Genomic DNA, 19,330 nt, shown 5'->3' on the forward strand with positions numbered 1-19,330 from the left:
TACCAAATACTTGAGGAAGGATATAAGGGCAGCAAGAAGCATGAAAAGATTCCCTCAAAGGGATTCTGATATCCAGAGAGCTCCTCTCTGTAGACTGACACTTTGCATTGACTATTAATAGACTTTTGCATTTGAAGTCTTTCATTCCTTAGCAACCAGATTCTGGAGCTACCAAGTTAGTCCTGATTACAAATTTTTGTCTCACTGCCAGACCATGTCAGATTATGTCCTGATATCTGTTTGGTTCCAAAAATATGATTACCATACCCCCAATGTATTTTTTTTCCAGAATAAATTCTTTCCCTAAGGAACCTAAAGGGAGTATATATTATTTAACCTCTTCTAACAGTAATTGTTAAACCAACCATCAAGCTCTTGATAAAGATATAACTAGTGGGTTGGAAAGTGGAATTTCAACTCTTTAGATAGTTCAGTATAAACTATTGAAAAATAAAGACTCCATATGGAAGAAGTTAAGGACCATTAGTGTGAATTTTATTCCTTCTCCACAGTGTTAATTACTATCTCATTTCCTTTCTCTTTTCTACAGACAGCTAGGCTGCTTATCCTCACATTGGGCTCATAAGCATTAAGGTTTGTTATTTGCTCATCTAAAGAAATGTCAATTAAGAAGGCCAATTACTCCCCTGGCCCTTATCTTCACAGTGTCAAAAATTTGGTCATTAGTCTGGTAAAGTTCACACCCTCTTCCATATTTTTGCAGAAAATCCTTCAGTAAAATTAAACTTCACTATTTCTATAAAAAAGAAAGCTTCATTTCCAAGTAAATGTTGCTCAACTTGAGCTCTCAGTTTCCTTTTTGGATTTTGTTATATCAAACATCCCTATCTTCCATTTTTCCATTGTTATTTTTATTAACCCATCCTATAAATCATGCTCAAACAATGTATTAACATAAAGAGTAGAACAAATAATAAAAGAAAAAAAAACTTATTTGTAACTACCTTCTCATTGACAACTAGCTAATATCTTTTCTTCTCTTGACCTTCAAACTGCTCACAACATAAGTGTAAAATGTTGCCTTCTTATCTCTTAAATATTAATGAATCCTTTGTAGAGCAGTTTCTGCTCTGGATACTCCATGGAAATGTTCATATATGGGGCACTGCTGATCACTTACTTGCTAAGTCAAATGACTTTGTCCTCAGACTGCACTCATATTGTTTCTTACTCTTTCTCAAGCTCTTTATTTCCTTGTTTCTCTAGAAACTATTTTCTCCTAGATCTCCAATTTTTTCTGCCTATGATTTGTCTATCTCTGTGGTCCTTTGTATGTTGCTTTGATATTAAGGTCTTTCATTAATTGTTCTTTTTTTTTTACTTTATATTCCCTTCTTGAGCAATCACATTTATGCCTAAGGCTTCAACTCTGTGCTAATGACCTTGGAATCATTACCTACAGCTTGAACAGGATGCCCTGAGCCTCAGGTCTGTATTCTCACCTGCCTATTAGCCTTTTCCACTTTGATGACACCAAGCTCAACCTATCAAAATGGGTACTTATTACCTATCTTATGTTATTGTCTCTGATTTAGTTGAAAGCATGAAATTGTTTAAAGCAGAACTCTGAAAGGCATCTTCAATTCCTCTCTGCCTTCTTGGATATCAAATATGATTGATAATATTAATGAAAGGTTTTCTCTATCTATCCTATCCTCTTTATTTTCTGATGCACAGTTTTTCTCATCCAGAATATACTGCAATCATGTTCTGGTTGTGTTCTTGTTTGCTGTTTTCCCACTTCTATCCCATCCTCCCAACTGTTCCTAGAGTTGTTTTAATAAAACCTATATCTGATCATGACACCTGCTGAACTCTAGCTGGATTTCAACCAAGGAAGTCCCTCAAGCAATTTCTTACACTCTTATCTGGGCTCTTGCTATTTCTTTTATTTTGGAAAATCTCTCCAATGCTTCTTTTTGATCAGAATTTATCCAGCCTAGAGTACCTAGCTCAACTTAGAACAGATTATTGTGAAATCAGGGGAAATTCCCTAGTGAATCCAGGAGAAAATTACTCTCCTTGGAAAGCCCTAAGTTATTCGGTAGAGATACAGCACTCAGCATGGATACTCTATGGTGTGTCATCAGAAATAAAAGAATGCACAGTGCTCTCTATTGTAAAAAAAATATGCCCCAGCTCTACCAATGCAACCCTGTCTTTAGTTTTTATTATTATTCCTCTTATGAGAGAACCTCCCTGAGAACTTATAAGATCATTTTCATAGACTGTGACATTTTTTATGCCATTCAGATGTGCACAAACTGTTATGCTAAGGCGTCAGTTATATAAATTCATGCTTCTAATTTCTTGGTTTGAAAAACTGGAAGAACATCAGTAGCTGTCTCTCATCCTAATTAAAGAGAGTAGGCAGTAAATACAGCTGTCATTGTGCTTCAAATCAACTAAATGCCTGAGATATGTTAAGTAAGGTTCTTCAAACTAGACAACTGAAGGGAAAAATGCCTTATCTTTTGTAATTCATTCAATGTAGTTCTGAGTTAGTGAACATATGGTAAATTATCAATTTTTCTATTTATATTTATCTGAATTAAAAAAAAAATACCCTCAAGTCTTATGAGTGGCATGACATTCTTTCAAACTTTTTTTTTTTCCTTTTCACCTACAACACATATATTAACCCTATACTCTGTGGATTGCTCACAAGGTTCTTGTCCTTATAACCACAGATTTTTAGAGCAGAATGAACTTTAGAAATCATATTGTTCACTTCTCTTTTTCTTATAGATGGGGAAAAATCAAGGCCTAGATGTCACATTCTGGAGCCACATGAGGCCTGAAAATCAGTGATCTAAGAAAATATGTTCTTTAAGGAAATTCTCTTCTGAAAATAGTCATTTTTAAAAACGCAAATAAGTATAATGACTGGGAAGGGATTTTGGGCTTAGTAGGTCCATCTATTGGGTGATTAACTATGAAATGGGGTGGAGTAGGGATAAGACAGGAATAGAAGAAATGAGACATAATATTTATTCTCTAAAAACTGCCTTTTTGCCCTGTCTTACTCTGACTTTCCCATTCAGCTGTTCACATTACTGAATCTCTGCCCTGTTCAACAGTGTGAATAGTCCAATCAACTGAATTGAGTACCTGTTGAACATCAGGTGATGGGGACAGATTCTCTCAGTGAGCCATCTGCAGGAAGTGCCTGAGGGCCACTCTGCCAAGTGGGAGAACAGAGAGGATTGGCTGGGTTAAAGAAATCAGTTTTATTGGTTTCTGCATTGATTTATGGTTTATCAAGGCAGGCATAAACAAAGGAGGGGGACCCACAACAGGACTGTAAAACTGCTCTATTGTAGAAAATGTCAGTTAAAGTAGAACTCTATTTCTCTCCCTCCAGAGAGAAGGCTGGCTTGTGTTTTTACTCCTGAAGTTTTCTTAAGATTTAGAGAAAAGGTAGTTTAAAAAGATGCATGATAGCCCCAGAATGACTCTATGATCTCAGGGGAACGCTCGGAGGCTGAGGTTAACGAGGAGCACCTGTCTGGGTCTGCCTTTCATTTTGACATGTATCACCCACCCAGAAACCTCTCAACCCTGAGGGAGCACCTTTTCTTCATATTACAAGCTTAGCAGTGAGCTGAACTTGATGGGATAGTAGTGCTAGGTCCTTAATCATATTTATTAAAATGTCTCAAGGCAATTTTCCCTTTTGGTCCTCATTATTCGCTTAATTTTCTATTAAGACCAATTTGTTAACTCTAATTGCAGAGATGGTTCAGAGCAGAAAGAAGCCAGGCAGTCTCTTCACGCTGCCAAAATAAGAGGCCAGCACTTCAAGCACCAAGTCCCCTTTGTCATCTGCTGCCTAAAACTAAAAATAACTGCTTACTTTTAATGAATTCAGCTAAATACATCTCACCTTTGAGCTTAATTTACACAATAAGAGGCTAGAGGTTTGAGTTTATTCTTTGACTTACCGCCAGATATCACAATTACAACTCTCATTTGAAAAATACTTTCAAGTTTATAAATCAGTGTGTGGGGGTACCCCCAACAAACTTTACCTCTTTAATTGTTCTGACTTCCCTAATATATTCAAAACTCTTTGAGGGTGGGGTCTGCATCTTAGTAACTAGTGATGTGTAGTAAAAATTATAGTTTATAATAGGTGCTCAGCAAATCAATAATGTGTTGAATGAATTAATGAAAGACAAAATTCTGTCTTCACGTTCAGCATGCTCTAATCTGGTCTTCCTTGAGGCAATCAGCCCAGAGGGGAAGAGGTGGTTAAAGTGGTCCAAACAGGACAGGGGACATTTGGCTGCTGAATACCTCTTTCACTGGGCCTAATAGGGAACTGTGATCTAACTGCTGTTTTACAAGGTCTTCTGCTTATGAACTCTTTGAGTATAGAGTATCTATTTTTTTTTTAATATCCTATCTCAACTCTTCACCTCCTGCAGAAAATATAAGTAGGCACCAGTAGACAGTTCAATTAAATGGGAAGAACTTTGCAAACGGCTTTAGGCACAATTTTAGAACATAGGAAGGCATAATCTGGTTTGAATTATCTAATTTATTATCTAATGACATCTAATACAAACTTTAACAATTTTATTTTGTAATTTATTTTGTTATTTCTGGCAAAAAGATAAAAATAGTAGCTAGCTTTTCATTAATGCATTAACTAGTGAATTATATCTCTATTTACATTGAGAAAGGATGAGACAGATCAAAAATCTGAACATAAAACTTAGCCACTTTACCACTGTAACATCTCTTTGAATAAGATTATATATAAAATGTAAGTATAAAGTCCAGAGGGTTGAAAATGCTGGATATTTGCATAAGACTGCAAATTAGCCACCTATATTTTGGGATTATTATATTCTTTAATCCAAATATTTCCCTGTGCAATTGCATGCTGTCTCAAGGTCCATTCAAACACATTAAAGCTGATGTGTCCTTAAGATTCAAAACACAGGGAGGTCCCATCATGGCTCAGCGATAACGAACCCTACTAGTATCCATGAAGATGCAGGTTCCATTCCTGGCCTTGCTGAGTGGGTTAAGGATCCAGCATTGCTGTAAGCTGTGATATAGGTTGCAGACATGGCACAGATCTGGCATTGCTATGGTATGGCATGGTCAGCAGTTGCAGCTCCAATTCAACCCCTAGCCTGGGAACTTCCATATGCTATGGGTGTGGCCCTAAAAAGAAAAAAAAAAAAAAACAAGCAAACAAACAAAAAATACTCGAAACACATTAGGTAGGTGGACTAGAAGTCATGCTCAGATGAGGCAAGGGGGTATTCTGAGCCATTTCCTAATTATCTGGTTGCTGATCTAAAAGCAAAGATCAGTAATTCCAAAATGCAGTCTCCCAACCCAAAGCATCAGCATCACATGGGAATTTGTTAGAAATGCAAACCATGGGGCCCATTTCCAGACCCACTGAATCAAATAATCTGTGATGGGGTTCAGCAATGTGTGTTACAATCAGCTCTTCAGATGATCCTCATACATGCTAAAGTTCAAAAACTACTGGCATGAACTATTATTTCCTTTATAGCAACAATCTTCAATTCCTGTAGCCCAGCAAGTATAAAGTTGGAAGAATACTGCCAAGTAGAATACAACAGAAGTTATTTTTCTATCCTCTTTGGTCAGGGGGTTGCTTAGCTGAAGACTGAGTCCACAGGGCTAGTAAGTTTTACAATGAATTTTGATCAGCTACATATATTTGCTTTGGAGCAGTCAGATTCAGTTTCTAACTGACACCTCAAATTCATTATTAAAAAATGAAAAGCAATATAGATATCCATCTCTGAAACAAAAGATAATTAAGTTGCTCCTTAAAATATGTGCATCTTTAGGATAGATGGTATTATGTTCCTCATTAATCAGCCCTGTTCAGGAAAGTTGACCACAGTGAGATAAATCAAGAGCTTCAATCCTTCTGAGAAATATCAACAAAAATAACATGATTATTGTACCTATTTGGTTTACTCTGCAGTCAGAATGAGAAAATTTAGCTAAGCAAATGCTTAGCCCCACATTTCCCTAAAATGACTTAATGCTGGCTAACTACTAGAATTTGGAGCACAGTCAACAGGATAACAGGCCTATGATAGTTATAGATTCTGCCATTTGAGATGATTGTAACAACACAGTATTGTGATAGAGTAATGCTTCTGCTTCCACGACATGGTCATAATTCTTCTAAATCAATTGCTACAATGCAAGTTCATAACCTATATTATAGCTTCCTGAAAAGAAATTAAATGTTGAATTATCTGATTTTCTTTTTCATGTACTTGTACAAATTAGATTGTAGACCAAATAAATATCACTAAGTCCCCTCTGTAGATTGGAGCAATATGTTTTTAGGAAAAAAATATGAATATAGACTAGGTATTTATTTGTAATTGATGTATGCTGAGTTACACTCATGAAATAATTAAGCTATTGCAATGATATAAACCAAATGATATATCTATTTTACTTTTGAGCTATTTGTGCTATTATAGGACAGTAAAACAATCATTAACCAATAAATGAAAATTGTTAAATTCTGATTATTATTTTGCTGTTACTATGTTACAAAGGGAGAAATAATACCATAAAGGGATTGTGGTGTAAATAATTTAACTTCTATTATTCCATACTACAATTTTATCTGTTCTCTACAGTGATTCCCCATACTGCATGAACATTTAAAAAAAAAATCACCTATGATGCTCTCTAAAAAACAGACTGTGGGCCTCATTCCTAAAGGTTACTTTTGATGGTTTTTGAGACATTGCTGTTGTTCTCTGGAATAATCAGAGAGTTGTTAATGGAAAACATGCTCTTAATTTGTATGCAGGGAAGTGGGCTGTTGAGACAGTTTATAGAAGAAGAAAGTTAGTGGTCTGCTTTTCTCTCTTGATTATTTTTTCTATATAGGGCATTGGAAAGGATGTGCCTGCAGAGCCCATGGGCTCTTGTGTGTGCAGTTGTTCACAGGGGCTGTTCCAGTGCCTGTTTTTGGAGCCACTGTCAACAGCATCACCCCCCAAATCACCACAGTGTAAAGCCAAGTTTCCATCTTGGACTCCACACAGAGAATGAATAAAAAGGGTTTAAAACACTCTTTCAGTTTCCAGAGGGAAAAGAGATTTATCCTGTGAAGAGAGAGCAGCTGCCCTAACAGTGGTTGGGTCAAAGCAGGAAAGAGCTGCAGCGTCATGCAACTAGGCCTGCAAGCGGCCAGCACTTTGCAGATGGTCTCAGAGGCAAAGCCACGCTGTTATTAGAAGCCAATTAATGGACACATGGCATCAAAAACTATTTTGAGCAAATGTACAAGCGATCATTTGCTAATTAGGTTTCTATAGCAAGAAGTGTACATCCTAGTACAGATGGTGGGGCACAAAATTATTAGAAACCCCTAGAAGAAGGATAAAATCTAGGTTAGAAAGCTTCCCTTAGCAACAGCAGTCAAGGTTTTTATAACCAGTTCCACTGTGAGGAAATAACTGGGAATCGGCAATAGTACAAACCCATTGTATTATCATTAAAATCTGTTGAACATGCCCATAAGTGCGGTATATACTTTTTGCACCAAAGGGTGAAATCTGTCATTCTAAATAAAACCCCTTCTCACCTTTATGAAAGCCCCAAGTTAAGGAATTCTTTTAGATATTGCCTTATAGATAACTAGAATGGAAAGATTATGACTATTATTTTGAGATTCTGGAGAGGCTGAGTATAGCAATCAGCAACTCCAACATCATTCTTGTATTAATAATTATTTCTGTCTAGAAGGCCACCTATTGCACTCAGACATGGTTTCTCCTGACATTTCTTTAACCCCTCTGCAGTGCTGACAAGGCCTGCTTAAAGCTTTTTCTTAGCGACAGAAGACAAGATGAAAATGGAAAAGAAAAAAGGAACAGTACATAGAAAGGGAGATAGGAGAACATAGAAAGAAGGTAGAGAGAGAGGAAAGGGATGAAAACTCTAGTTAAATGTTGGAAAAGAAAGGAGCTAGAGTCAATGCTATCCCTCTAACAATTTCTGTTTTTGAAGCTAGACGTTCATTTCATGTATTTAATTGAATTTTCCCTGTAAATTATGTATGAGGAGATGAGCAATTGACATTGCAAGAATTATAAAGGGAGAAGTCACCCAGCTCAATTTTTCTCTCTTCCACCATTTTCTCCAGAAAGGAGACTTCTATGATGCAGCCATAGATTTGCAACTCAATTTATCATGTGAAAACTGTACATTTCAAATTGGCAATTTTATCTGAAATAATCAATTTTGGTTACCTGGTGGCTTGGCCCACATAGTTTCCTTAAAAATAGGAATAATGTGTCTGGATAACATTCATTTCAGCAAGATATCAGTGACATTAGGGTTCAGCCATGGTATAGTAATGACAGAGTCACAATATTAGGAGAGATTTCTGAAAATGAGGCATTTTATTTTATTATTTATTTTTGTTTGTTTTTTAGGGCCACACCTACACCATATGAAAGCTCCCAGGCTAGGGGGTCTAGTCAGAGCTATAGCTGCCAGCCTATGCTACAGCCACAGCAATGTAGGATCTGAGCCATGTCTGTGACCTACGCCACAGCTCACCTCAATACCGGATCCTTAACCCCTAAGTGAGGCCAGGGATTGAAGCTGCATCCTCATGGGTAATAGTAGGATTTGTTGCCACTGAGCCACAATGAGAACTCCTGGAAATGTGGCATTTTAAATATAACTCTGTCTTCAAATGATATGTGGTCTTTAAAATTTGCTAAAAGGAGATAGAATTTCCCACAAGAAATCAGTCATTTCCTAACTACTTTTCAAAACAGTAAGAGGACTGAAGTCTGAATATAAAACATCAGGAAAATTCAAAAGGGAATCTCCAGTTAGGCTCCCTAATTGCTTGTGCTCACCTTGTTCAGCAAAAGAATTCTAAAAAATGAGACTGATGTCCTCAAACCATGCAAAAAACATTAACACATTTTGGGGAATGAAGCCTTATACAGACTAGACTGAGACAGTAGGGGCAGCGCAGCTCATAAAATTTTGTTTTCAAAGTTTTTCACCTTCACACACATGTATCCTGGTGCTGCTTCTTTGTAAGATGCTAAATAGCAAGTTCATTTTTCAAAAAACTGAGGCTCCAGAATAATGAAAAAGACATTGGTGGGGGTAATGTATAAAAGTCTCTTTAGGGTAATAGAAATAACACATGTGAAGAAGCCCCTTCTTAACTGAGGCATTTTCAGCCTCATCAATTTAGAAATGAATAGGATCTTTGCTTTGAAATCGACCTTCACTTTACATGTATCATACACTTACTGCAATAAGGAGCAGTATGTAAAATTTTAAACAGAAGTATCCCTTCATTCCAGTTACCCTGGGGATTGTTTTACAGAGGAAGTGATGGTGGGAGAACATCAGCTGTGTGACCTCCATCTCCAGTCCTCGGTTCCTGAGATGCTCATGTTGGTTTGTGAAATACAAGACTGTGGCAGCGCGAGGAGGCTGGGGCACAGCTAGTATTTCACCATCTGCCTGATCCAAACAAGCAAATGAGAACAAGGAGGAAGTGCAATGGTCTCTGGGTTGGGAAGAGAAACAGCCAGGTGAAGGATAAGATGCTTACTATCACAAACCTCATAAAAGAATCTTTCTCCTTCCTTCTTCTGCTCATGGAATTGCAAGTCAGAGATGTTAGACAAAGACACAACACATTACAGACACAGAACACAACACAGTTTGGACAGATTTTTGAGATGTGAAAAATAAACCACCAATACATCAAGAACCACTAGACCTGCGAAGCACGTTGCAGAAGAAAACAGATCAGGTTGATGTTGCGTAGTTTGTTAAAAAATTTGCCATTTGTGGAACTTTATAGATCATCAGCATATACATAAATATATTTAACTGTGTATATATGATTATATACAGACTACAAAGGCTAGTGACCTTGTCCCTCCTTCTATTCATACTTCTAATGTAGTTACTTGTGTTGTAGATAATAGTTGCCTTAGTTGTAATGTTAATGGTATTTTAGACTATTAGCACGTCCTGCTTTTTAGGTAAGCCATGTAAAAACATGATTACGTCACTTTCTATAGCAAAGAGATCTGCTGCTTCTGATTCTAAGTAGATATTTAGCAAATGCAGACATTAAAAACATACCCACCTCTTTTCCTCCCATGGATTCAAACATTTTTTCCAGCTGAACCCGCAACTGCTGAATATTGTTCATCAATATACAGGGCTTTAAATAAAGCAAACAACAACAAAAAGGAGTGAAAATCCTTTTTACATTAAATTATTGAATTAGTTTTCCTTCAATGTCTTCATATGCAACTATCACTGAAGACCTATTACATTTAGCAAATAGAATAATTATACTTTTTTCAGATTATACTTTATAACAGTTAAGAATGGAAGAGGCAAAAAATGACCACTTCGGGGAATCAAATTTAGTAATATACTTAGATAATAAATCATTGGAGACTTTTTATGAAAGTTTGTTTTATTCTTAGCACTATGGCATTTTATACTTAGAAATTAACCAAATTCAGTGTTTTAAAGATTTACTTTATGAAAAACAAATTAGTTTAAATAATTCTATCATTTGACTATTTCAAAATCCAAAACACCATCTGAATTTCAAAAATGCAAAGAAAAAAGAAATGTAAAAACTTTTAATAAATTCTGGCTATTGATGAAGTCCACATGTTGGTATTCAAAGCCATTACTTATATGGCTCTAAACCATGTTCTTCTCTCAGCTCCCTCAACTGTACTGTGATGAACTCTCAAATCCAAAGGGCTTATTCCCCGCCAAACACCTGTGCTTGGCAGACTGGGGTTTAGTTTAGGATGTGGCCCCTTCACATGAACTTCTTTGCCAATCTGAGTCACATCCATCATTCATGTTAGGGCCTTCTTTTTCCCAGATGGTGTCCTTTTCTCAAGCACTTGACATTTATTTTATTTAACTTCATGTTTGACTAGCTTTTGACCATCTCACCATCTGACCTTAAATGTACTGTACATGCCACTATGTCTTTTTCTGCTTTCTCTTACTCGCAGGGTACTACATGAGCCTTGCATATAATACATGCTTTTAAAATGTTCCTTGACTTGTTTCCAAGGAGGCAGAAGTAGAGCAATAACATAAAGATGTAAAGCTTTGTGATAGGACTAGGTATGTCCTCAGAATAGTAGAAATTACTAATTGGAAAATGGAATTCAGAAGTTATAAAATAATTTAATATTTGCTACATACTGATTCTGAAGAGCCAGAAGGGGAAGAAAACAGTGAAAGAAAGGAAAATGGATATGCCTTCCAAGGTGCCAGGAAATGAGCCAATAACGAATCAGAGAGAGGCATGCAGAGGACGTACAGGACATTAGAGAGATGTTAGTGCTCATCAGGTGGACAGATTTTATTATTCTTTTAACCACATTATTGGCCTTTGAGAAACTTTCTACCTGACTCTTCATGTGACCACATCCTAACTTCAATTTACAAAAACAATTGACAACTATTCTCTTGATTCCAGGCACTTATTTATCTCTTATTTTTTTAACACAGAGATTTACCTCCTATAGATTCTGTTCAGTAAGCTGAACCACAATGTTCTATAATCAATTCTGATCACCAGCTGGGATTGAGAGCCCCTGCATTTAGTCTCAGTCTTTCTGTAGCACGTATGACATTCAGGGTTTTAGCATCTTGACCCAGCATCAACAAAGTGAACCTGCAGACCTTTGTTTGCTCCAGAATAAGGAATAGGTCATTTTTTTTTTTCCCCATTGCAGAGGGGAAAGCACTAAGGAAGAGCATGACTCAGTGAGAAGCAGGAAGACAATAGGGGTAAAACGCTTTATCACTCTGCTTCCCATGGGTCCAAGTATGCTGGGTATGATTATTTGAAATTAACATTCAAGCTTCTCTTTTTTTTGACACATGTAACTGTACTTTAGTCCCCACCTTACAAATTAAAGCAACCTCCAAGCCTTCTTAATATGACCATTTCCAGTAAAAGAGAGCTACTAAGAAACAAAAGGAACATAGATACTTGGGCTCACTTGGCAAGGACTGCCACTGACCCCTGTCAAGGCTCCATAGAAAAAAACGAGATGCAGTTATCCAGAGGGAGATTAAAAACAGGTATGAGACTTTCCTCTTTCATTAAACCTTCTCTGACCTTGAAATGTTCCAATTTTGATTTTGCTGAATCAGTTTATCAAATCACTAAAGAGAATTAAATTACACAAATCTTCTTTAAACCTAACTGGGGAACAGCTTTTACTTTAAACACCTCTCTAGTAAATGAAAACAACAACAACAACAACAACAAATTAAAATATCCACAACAAATGGAACATTAACCTAATTCAGAAGCATCATTTGTTGATGAGTTTAGTTAGATAAAATAATCTATGTTTCAAGTTAACTTGCAATCTTTTAATCCGTATATTTTAGCTTTTCCCATAAAAATGTCACAATGTATTAATCTGAACCTGGAATAGAGTTATAAACCTAAAATACAATTAATGTAAAAGTTAGTTCTGTTCAAACTATGGCCATTTCTACATGACCAAACTATGTCCTTATATTTTTTTTTTAAATTTAAGTGTAGTTGATATACAATATTACATAAGTTATAGGTGTACAATATAGTGATTCTCATTTTTAAAGGTTATACTCCATTTACAGTTGTCATATAACACACCATATTATATTGGCTATATTCCCTGCGTCACACAATATATTCTTGCAGCTTATTTTATACATAATAGTTTGTACCTCTGTTGCCCCTACCCACTTTCATCTCCCTAGTGGTAACCATTGTTTGTTCTTTATATCTGTGAGTTTGCTACTTTTTTGTTATATTCATTAGTTTGCTGTATTTTTTAGATTCTATCAAAGCATGCTTCTAAGTTGAAAAAGATTTAATTAAGTATACAAAATTAAGTAATTCTGATATAATGCTGCTTTCCTATAATGCAGAGTGTAAAAAAAAATGGATTAAAAACTTGTGACCCATTCCACATTTAAAATGTCACAGAAGAAAAAAATATTCTGTGACAGACATTTTGTTTAACTGTCATCTTTAATCCTGACCCGTGGTAAAGCACATGATATGGGCATCTCTTGGAAGATGTCTCTCTTTAAAAATTTATAGTACAATTTTCACATGAAATAGGAATAGTGACATATCTAGACAGAAAATAATAATGTTTCAATGTTCTTGATATTTAAAGAAATCTGTAACAGTGGTGATATGTACACACACATACAAAAGCACTTCAATTTATCTCAGCTCAAAGCATACATTGAGCAGCCGGCTGATATATTTTCATGAAAAATCTAAAATGATACTTGGCATTTGAAAGAGAGTCTAAGACTGGTCAAGATATCAGTTATTAGGAAAGCATTGAGGAAGGAAATTCCTGGGATGTAATATTTCAAGGATTTTTTCTTCATAAAAATTTGATTTTGAAAAGTATAAAGAAAAATACAGAGTACAATACAATAAACAGTGACTTAGGTTTTTTTCTCATTAAAAAAATTATACTATGAATGTTAACACAGAATGTAAAAGTCTGCATGGGCCTTTTAAGACAACTTTTCCTTTCTGAACGACACAAATTATCCTTGATAATTCATAGCCACATTTCAAAGCCTTCAGTTTGGCTATCCTATTAAATTAGAATCTTTTCTGAAATTATTTGGCACTGTTTTGATTTTCACTATAATACTTTTCAAATTATTATGAATTTAATTATAACCAGATGCTTTCAATAAATAAATACTCTATCTTGCCTATTAGAGTATTTATAATCAATGACAGCTAGAAATCACTGCTGAGAGATCTGGGAGTTTTAGTAAAATATCTGGGCAGCATTTTCATTTAAGGAAAAGGAGAATCTTTTAGGATCTTCAAGAGCCATTAGGACTGACTTATCTTAATGAGCTGTCAGCAAGAGGGCAATGAGATTTCACCAAGAATTCTGTTTAAGACTTGCCTGATAGGGGGAATGGATTTTTTGAGGGGGGGGTGGGAATCTCTCATTTTCATCTTGAAATATCTTGTACTGACTTTAAAAATATTTTTTAGTTTTTTTTTTAAAGCTATACAAATACAAATATCATATGACACTGCTTCTATTTTGAATCTTTAAAAAAAGGTATAGATAAAATTATTTATAGGCCAGAAATAGAGTCACAGAAATAGAAAACAAACTTATGGTCACCAAAGGGGAGAAGTGGATGAGGGAAAAAAGTAGGAGGTTGGGTTAATATGTACAAACTACTCTATAAAAAATAAGTAAGAACCTACTGTGTAGCACAGAGAACTATATGCAATATTTGGTAATAACCTATAAGGGAAAAGACTCTGAAAACGACTATATACATATGTGTGTGTGCGTATGTATATATATGTATAGAAACCTGAATATATATACAAAGTTGAATCACTTTGCTACACCTGAAACTAACACATTTTAAATCAATTATACTTCAATAAAAATTCCTACAATGTTACCAATATATCTGTCCTAAAATTACATATGGCAAAAAATATTTTTACCTTCCACCATAAAATAACACAGATTATATTCCAAATTAGTTTCTCTTGCTTCTCTTTATTCCTCATATTAAGCTGAAATACTGCTTAAGATCTTATCAATATTTTCTCAATCATCCAAAAATTAAAAGGCTAAGCTAATAATTCAGGGTAGAAATCAGCATGATTGCTTACATTTACCATCCTTTTCAGCTTATTTGAAAACTGAAAGGCTAAATTATACTCATTTTGGTATTTGTGCCAAAATTACACTAGTCGGTGTCAACACTTATTAACAACATTATTAACTCCTAGGTCCCAGCTCCAGTGTTGACAATGACTTGGGTTTTCAACTGTTTATATGAGTCATATTCCTTATCATCGCGGAAAACCACAAGCTGGCTAGCATTGCAATGCTCTCCACGTTCCTCTGAATTCTATTTTGTACCTGTTCAGGACTACTAGGAAATTTTTAAACAATCTCTTAAGATGCATATTTCCTATCATCCTGTATGAAAACAGAAAGAAAACAAACTCCTTTGCTCATTTATTAGTTTGAGGAAGCAGCTCTCAATTGAGGAATGCTTGAAATTAGAGACATTTTTACTTACCACATTTTCCTTATCACAATATGAACTGAAATCACTTGATACAATTGCAGCATACTGAAGCAGAACTTTATTGATGGTCTAGGAAAAAAAAAAAAAACATTGTGACATATATCCAGGTAAATAAATACCTGTATTGACATCTATATCTATATCTATCTATCTATACACTCACACACATATAATACAGGTTATGTTAATCGGGCACTCTTTTCTAATGTCTTTTTCAGATGAAGGCAGGACATAAGTAGCGCTTAAATCTATACCTTTGCCAAAAGAAGGATCTCAATTAAACTATTTTATTCAGACGACAATTTGTAACATTTCTGAGAACATCTGGAGGATAGTCCACATGGATTCATTTCATTTTAAGGCAACCAGTGCCATCACACAAAATTCTTTATTTTGAAATTATCTCAATACTCAGAAGATATACTATTTGTTGTAACCTCCTTTATGCTTGTATACTTATTATGTTATGCCCCCCAGTGATTTTTTTCTTTTCCTGAATAAATGACACTTAATCCTTTGATCACCTTTCAGGGTTTCTACTTCCCATCATTGTCCCCAACACAGACACACACATCTACTGTGACAAAAATTCCTTGTGGTGCTTATTTTTTCAACTTCATGCAATGTTTCTAAATGAGCAGGGTCAGAACAGTCCCATATGTCCCTTAGAGATGAATATTTTCAGTATTTTCCTATGATAAAAAAACCTTACTGATAACAAGGACCACCTCTTAAAACCTCGACTTTGATTTTTGTTGAATCACACTATCTCAGTATATTTACCTTTCATTTAGTAAGTTACTTATTGATGCAATATTTGCTAAAAATATTACCTGATATTTCCTCTTTCTGTCTTTTTCATCCTAACTCCACATTTCACTTCTCTGTCTAATAACTCTTTCTGAGCCTAAGGATGTCCTCTCCTTCCATTAATTACACAAAACAAGAGAAAATGAACAAATTTTGTTCATTACATTTTATTTTAATTACCTAAATAGGTATTCATGAGTTTGCATCTTACTGCTGTTACTTACATAGCTTGAACTATCATAAGTCAAATATGGACATTATTTTATTAGAAGAGAGAAAGCAATAATCACAGTAGATACAGACCATCACTTTTTATAGAAAAACAAAGACAGAAAGAGCTTTTTTTTTTGTATAACATATTCATCTGAATTTTCTTAGTGGCTCAAAATCAACCTAGGGAAACACTCCAAAGAGCTAAGGTGAAGGAGAAATGTTTAATTTACAAACCTGAATTCATTAAATGTGACTCTGAACTTGTTTTATAGACTTTAACAATCACAGTTGAAAACCTGAAAACTGAAATTAGGGATAATCGGCAGAAAGAGAACTGGTATTTTCTGGAAGTACTAAGTAAAGTAATAATATGTCTCAATTTAAATAGAAAATTGGCCTTGGAAAATATAATATCTTATCAAGCAGCAGATGAATAAGTCTAGGAAAACAGGTGGCGAATCAGACTAAAGTATCTTCTAAGCGCAGCTGTTCAAATTTTACTTTAGACGTAATACTGAAAATGACTCTGGAACTTACCTAAAGAGTTCTGATTTACTCATACATATGAACACTACTCTCAATTTACATGTTCTTATGACAGTATAAACTACAGGAATTATTTCACTCTATTGTAAAAACCAAAACCAAAAAAAAAGCCTTACTTTGAGAGCTCCTTGCAACTCAGATTATCACTTGTTCAAGACCTATTTTGAACAGGGGAATCCAGACATTCATTTTCTGATTATTCTCAAGGTATCCCCTGGTGTAATGTTGCCTCTACATCACAGAAAAACCCTGTTCCTTGAATTCCTGCTGGAAGACAACTGATCCTGTGATCTCACATCTACTAGCTTATAAATGCCAATGGTTAGCAAGTCAGGATAGGTTGCATTTAAGGACAAGGGCTTAGCCATGTAGGATGTAGTTTAAGGCCTTGTGCTCATAAGAGTTGTGTGTACACTGGGTATAATAATACCCATTTCTTTGGGAGCATGTAAAGTACACCTGAATGGAAGTGTTCATGCACATTTTAGGGGAAACTTCAGTTTCATTCTAATTTATTCAACAAAGTAAAATCACTATCAGACATGAGTTCTTTAATTAACACTAGTGAGCACAATTGAATCTTGAACAACCAGAGAGCTAGGGGTACCAACCTTCTAACAGTCAAAAATCCATGTATAATTTATAAAAAGCTTTTGATATTCACACTTCTTCCCTAGAAGAAGTGTGACTATCCCCAGATTCAACCAACCACAGATCATGTCATACTGTACTATTTACTACTGAGAAGCTGTGGATCCCTGCAGTTCCAACCTGTGTTGTTCAAGGGTCATCTGTAGTTAGTTATGTCTACCTAAGACCTGTCTCCAATAGCTTCAGAAGCATCACCTTGTTGGGACTATAAATTTTCTGATCCTATCCCAGATCAACAGAGTCAGCAATTCTGGGTTGGTCTCAGCAATTTATGTTTTAACAAACCTTCAGGTGATGCAAATTGAGAACCATTGTTCCACCTAGTGTACAGCAGGATGGAGGTAACTCTTCAGAGAGAACCTGTTGATGGAAGGGGAATGTAGCTAGGCCTGGATGGTAGGGAAGGAGGCAGGCAAAAGATGGCCCAAGAGAGGCAGTTTCATTATGTTCCAGAATAAAACACCATTTATGTGAAAAGATCATCATGAGGTGTAGACAGTTCTTTTATGGATGAAGAAAGGAAACTAACATTGAAAGAGTCCCAGATTAAGTAAGATGAAATTCTAATAGGATTGTGGCAGTGAAGCAAGGGGTTCTTCCATATTTAAAGGTCAGATAGGATGACTAAAATATCTCCCATACTCATCTACTTTAATTTAACATACAGCTTCTGATACTATTGAGTTGGGATGGCCATCAATTAATCAAAGTCACTATGGTCTCCTGATCTGATGCTGCACTAGTACAAGAAGGCTAAATATTCTGTCAATACTATTGGAAGGTCCTCCAAGGGATCTTACATTTACAATCAGGAAGACAAGAACCCTGGTCCAAATCCATCTTTGCAGTCACAATTTATGCATGGAGTTCTACAGTATTAGAACAACACAGAGGATAAGAACACAGCAGTATTTGTTAAGTGACATTAGTAATGTGAGTTCACTGCCTTATACACTGTATTTTAATGCATTCAAATAAGATAGAGTCATCTTCAGATGCCTGGGTTTGGCCTAAAGGGTAAAAATAAATGCTGAGATTCTGCTCTCCAACTTAGCAATTGATTTCTGATGATACCAGACTGTGAAAGTAGTATAATGGTTGTATAGTGATTGAAAGTATTTCATTCATACCCTTTCTACTATTGTTTGAATTATTTAAACTTTCTGAGCTTGTTTCATCATTGAAAAAATGATGCTAACTATCTCTTGAGGTTGTTGTAAAGAATAAATGAGACAATATATGTAAAGTGATTAGCACATGGTAGTACTTAAATAATTAGCATCATTATTTTTTAAAATTAGGATTAGGTTCCCAGAGAACAAAGACTGTATGGGTTTCATTCACCATAATATCACTAACTCATAGCCAGGAGTCAGTTAACATTTGCTGGTTTGCTTTTAAGCAGTGCTGAAGATATCAATACTATTTTTTTTTTTTTGGCTTTTTAGGGCCACACCCATGGCATATGGAGGTTCGAACCAGAGCCATAGCTGCCAGCCTATGCCAGAGCCACAGCAACTTGGGATCTGAGCCACATCTGAGATCTACACCATAGCTCAGGGCAATGACAGATCCTTAATCCACTGAGTGAGACCAGGGGTTGTGCTTGAGTCCTCATGGATGCTAGTTGGGTTTGTTAACCTCAGAGCCACGATGGGAACTCCATATTTCTCTTTTTTAAAATCAAACTACCCATACTGGTCAAGAGCAGCAGTTCAGCCATAGGAAAATTCACTGACCATGTGCCTATCTTACCCCTCATCACAGCTCCTGAATGTATCTGCTATTTGAAGCATTTGTTTGATGCCCAAGTCTTATATAGGTGTTAGTGAAAACAATGGATCCCTTTAAGATCCATTTTACAGCACTAACTTCTCTAAGACGCCTGCAGATGTCATCAATGTGTCTTCTCTTC

General features: G+C 35.6%; 1 protein-coding gene across 1 annotated transcript in view; it reads right to left on the minus strand.

The window, feature by feature from the left end:
- LOC125120750 (protein unc-13 homolog C-like) overlaps nucleotides 1-19,330 on the minus strand; it is a 137,962-nt gene that overhangs the window by 41,740 nt on the left and 76,892 nt on the right. The window contains exons 6-7 of the mRNA XM_047769188.1: nucleotides 15,187-15,264; nucleotides 10,187-10,264 (exon numbers count right to left, since the gene is read on the minus strand). Coding sequence (XP_047625144.1) covers nucleotides 10,187-10,264; nucleotides 15,187-15,264 — 156 coding nt within the window. The remainder of the gene's footprint in view (nucleotides 1-10,186; nucleotides 10,265-15,186; nucleotides 15,265-19,330) is intronic.

The sequence above is a fragment of the Phacochoerus africanus genome, chromosome 2 (assembly GCF_016906955.1).
Source record: "Phacochoerus africanus isolate WHEZ1 chromosome 2, ROS_Pafr_v1, whole genome shotgun sequence".
NCBI classification, from domain to species: domain Eukaryota; kingdom Metazoa; phylum Chordata; class Mammalia; order Artiodactyla; family Suidae; genus Phacochoerus; species Phacochoerus africanus.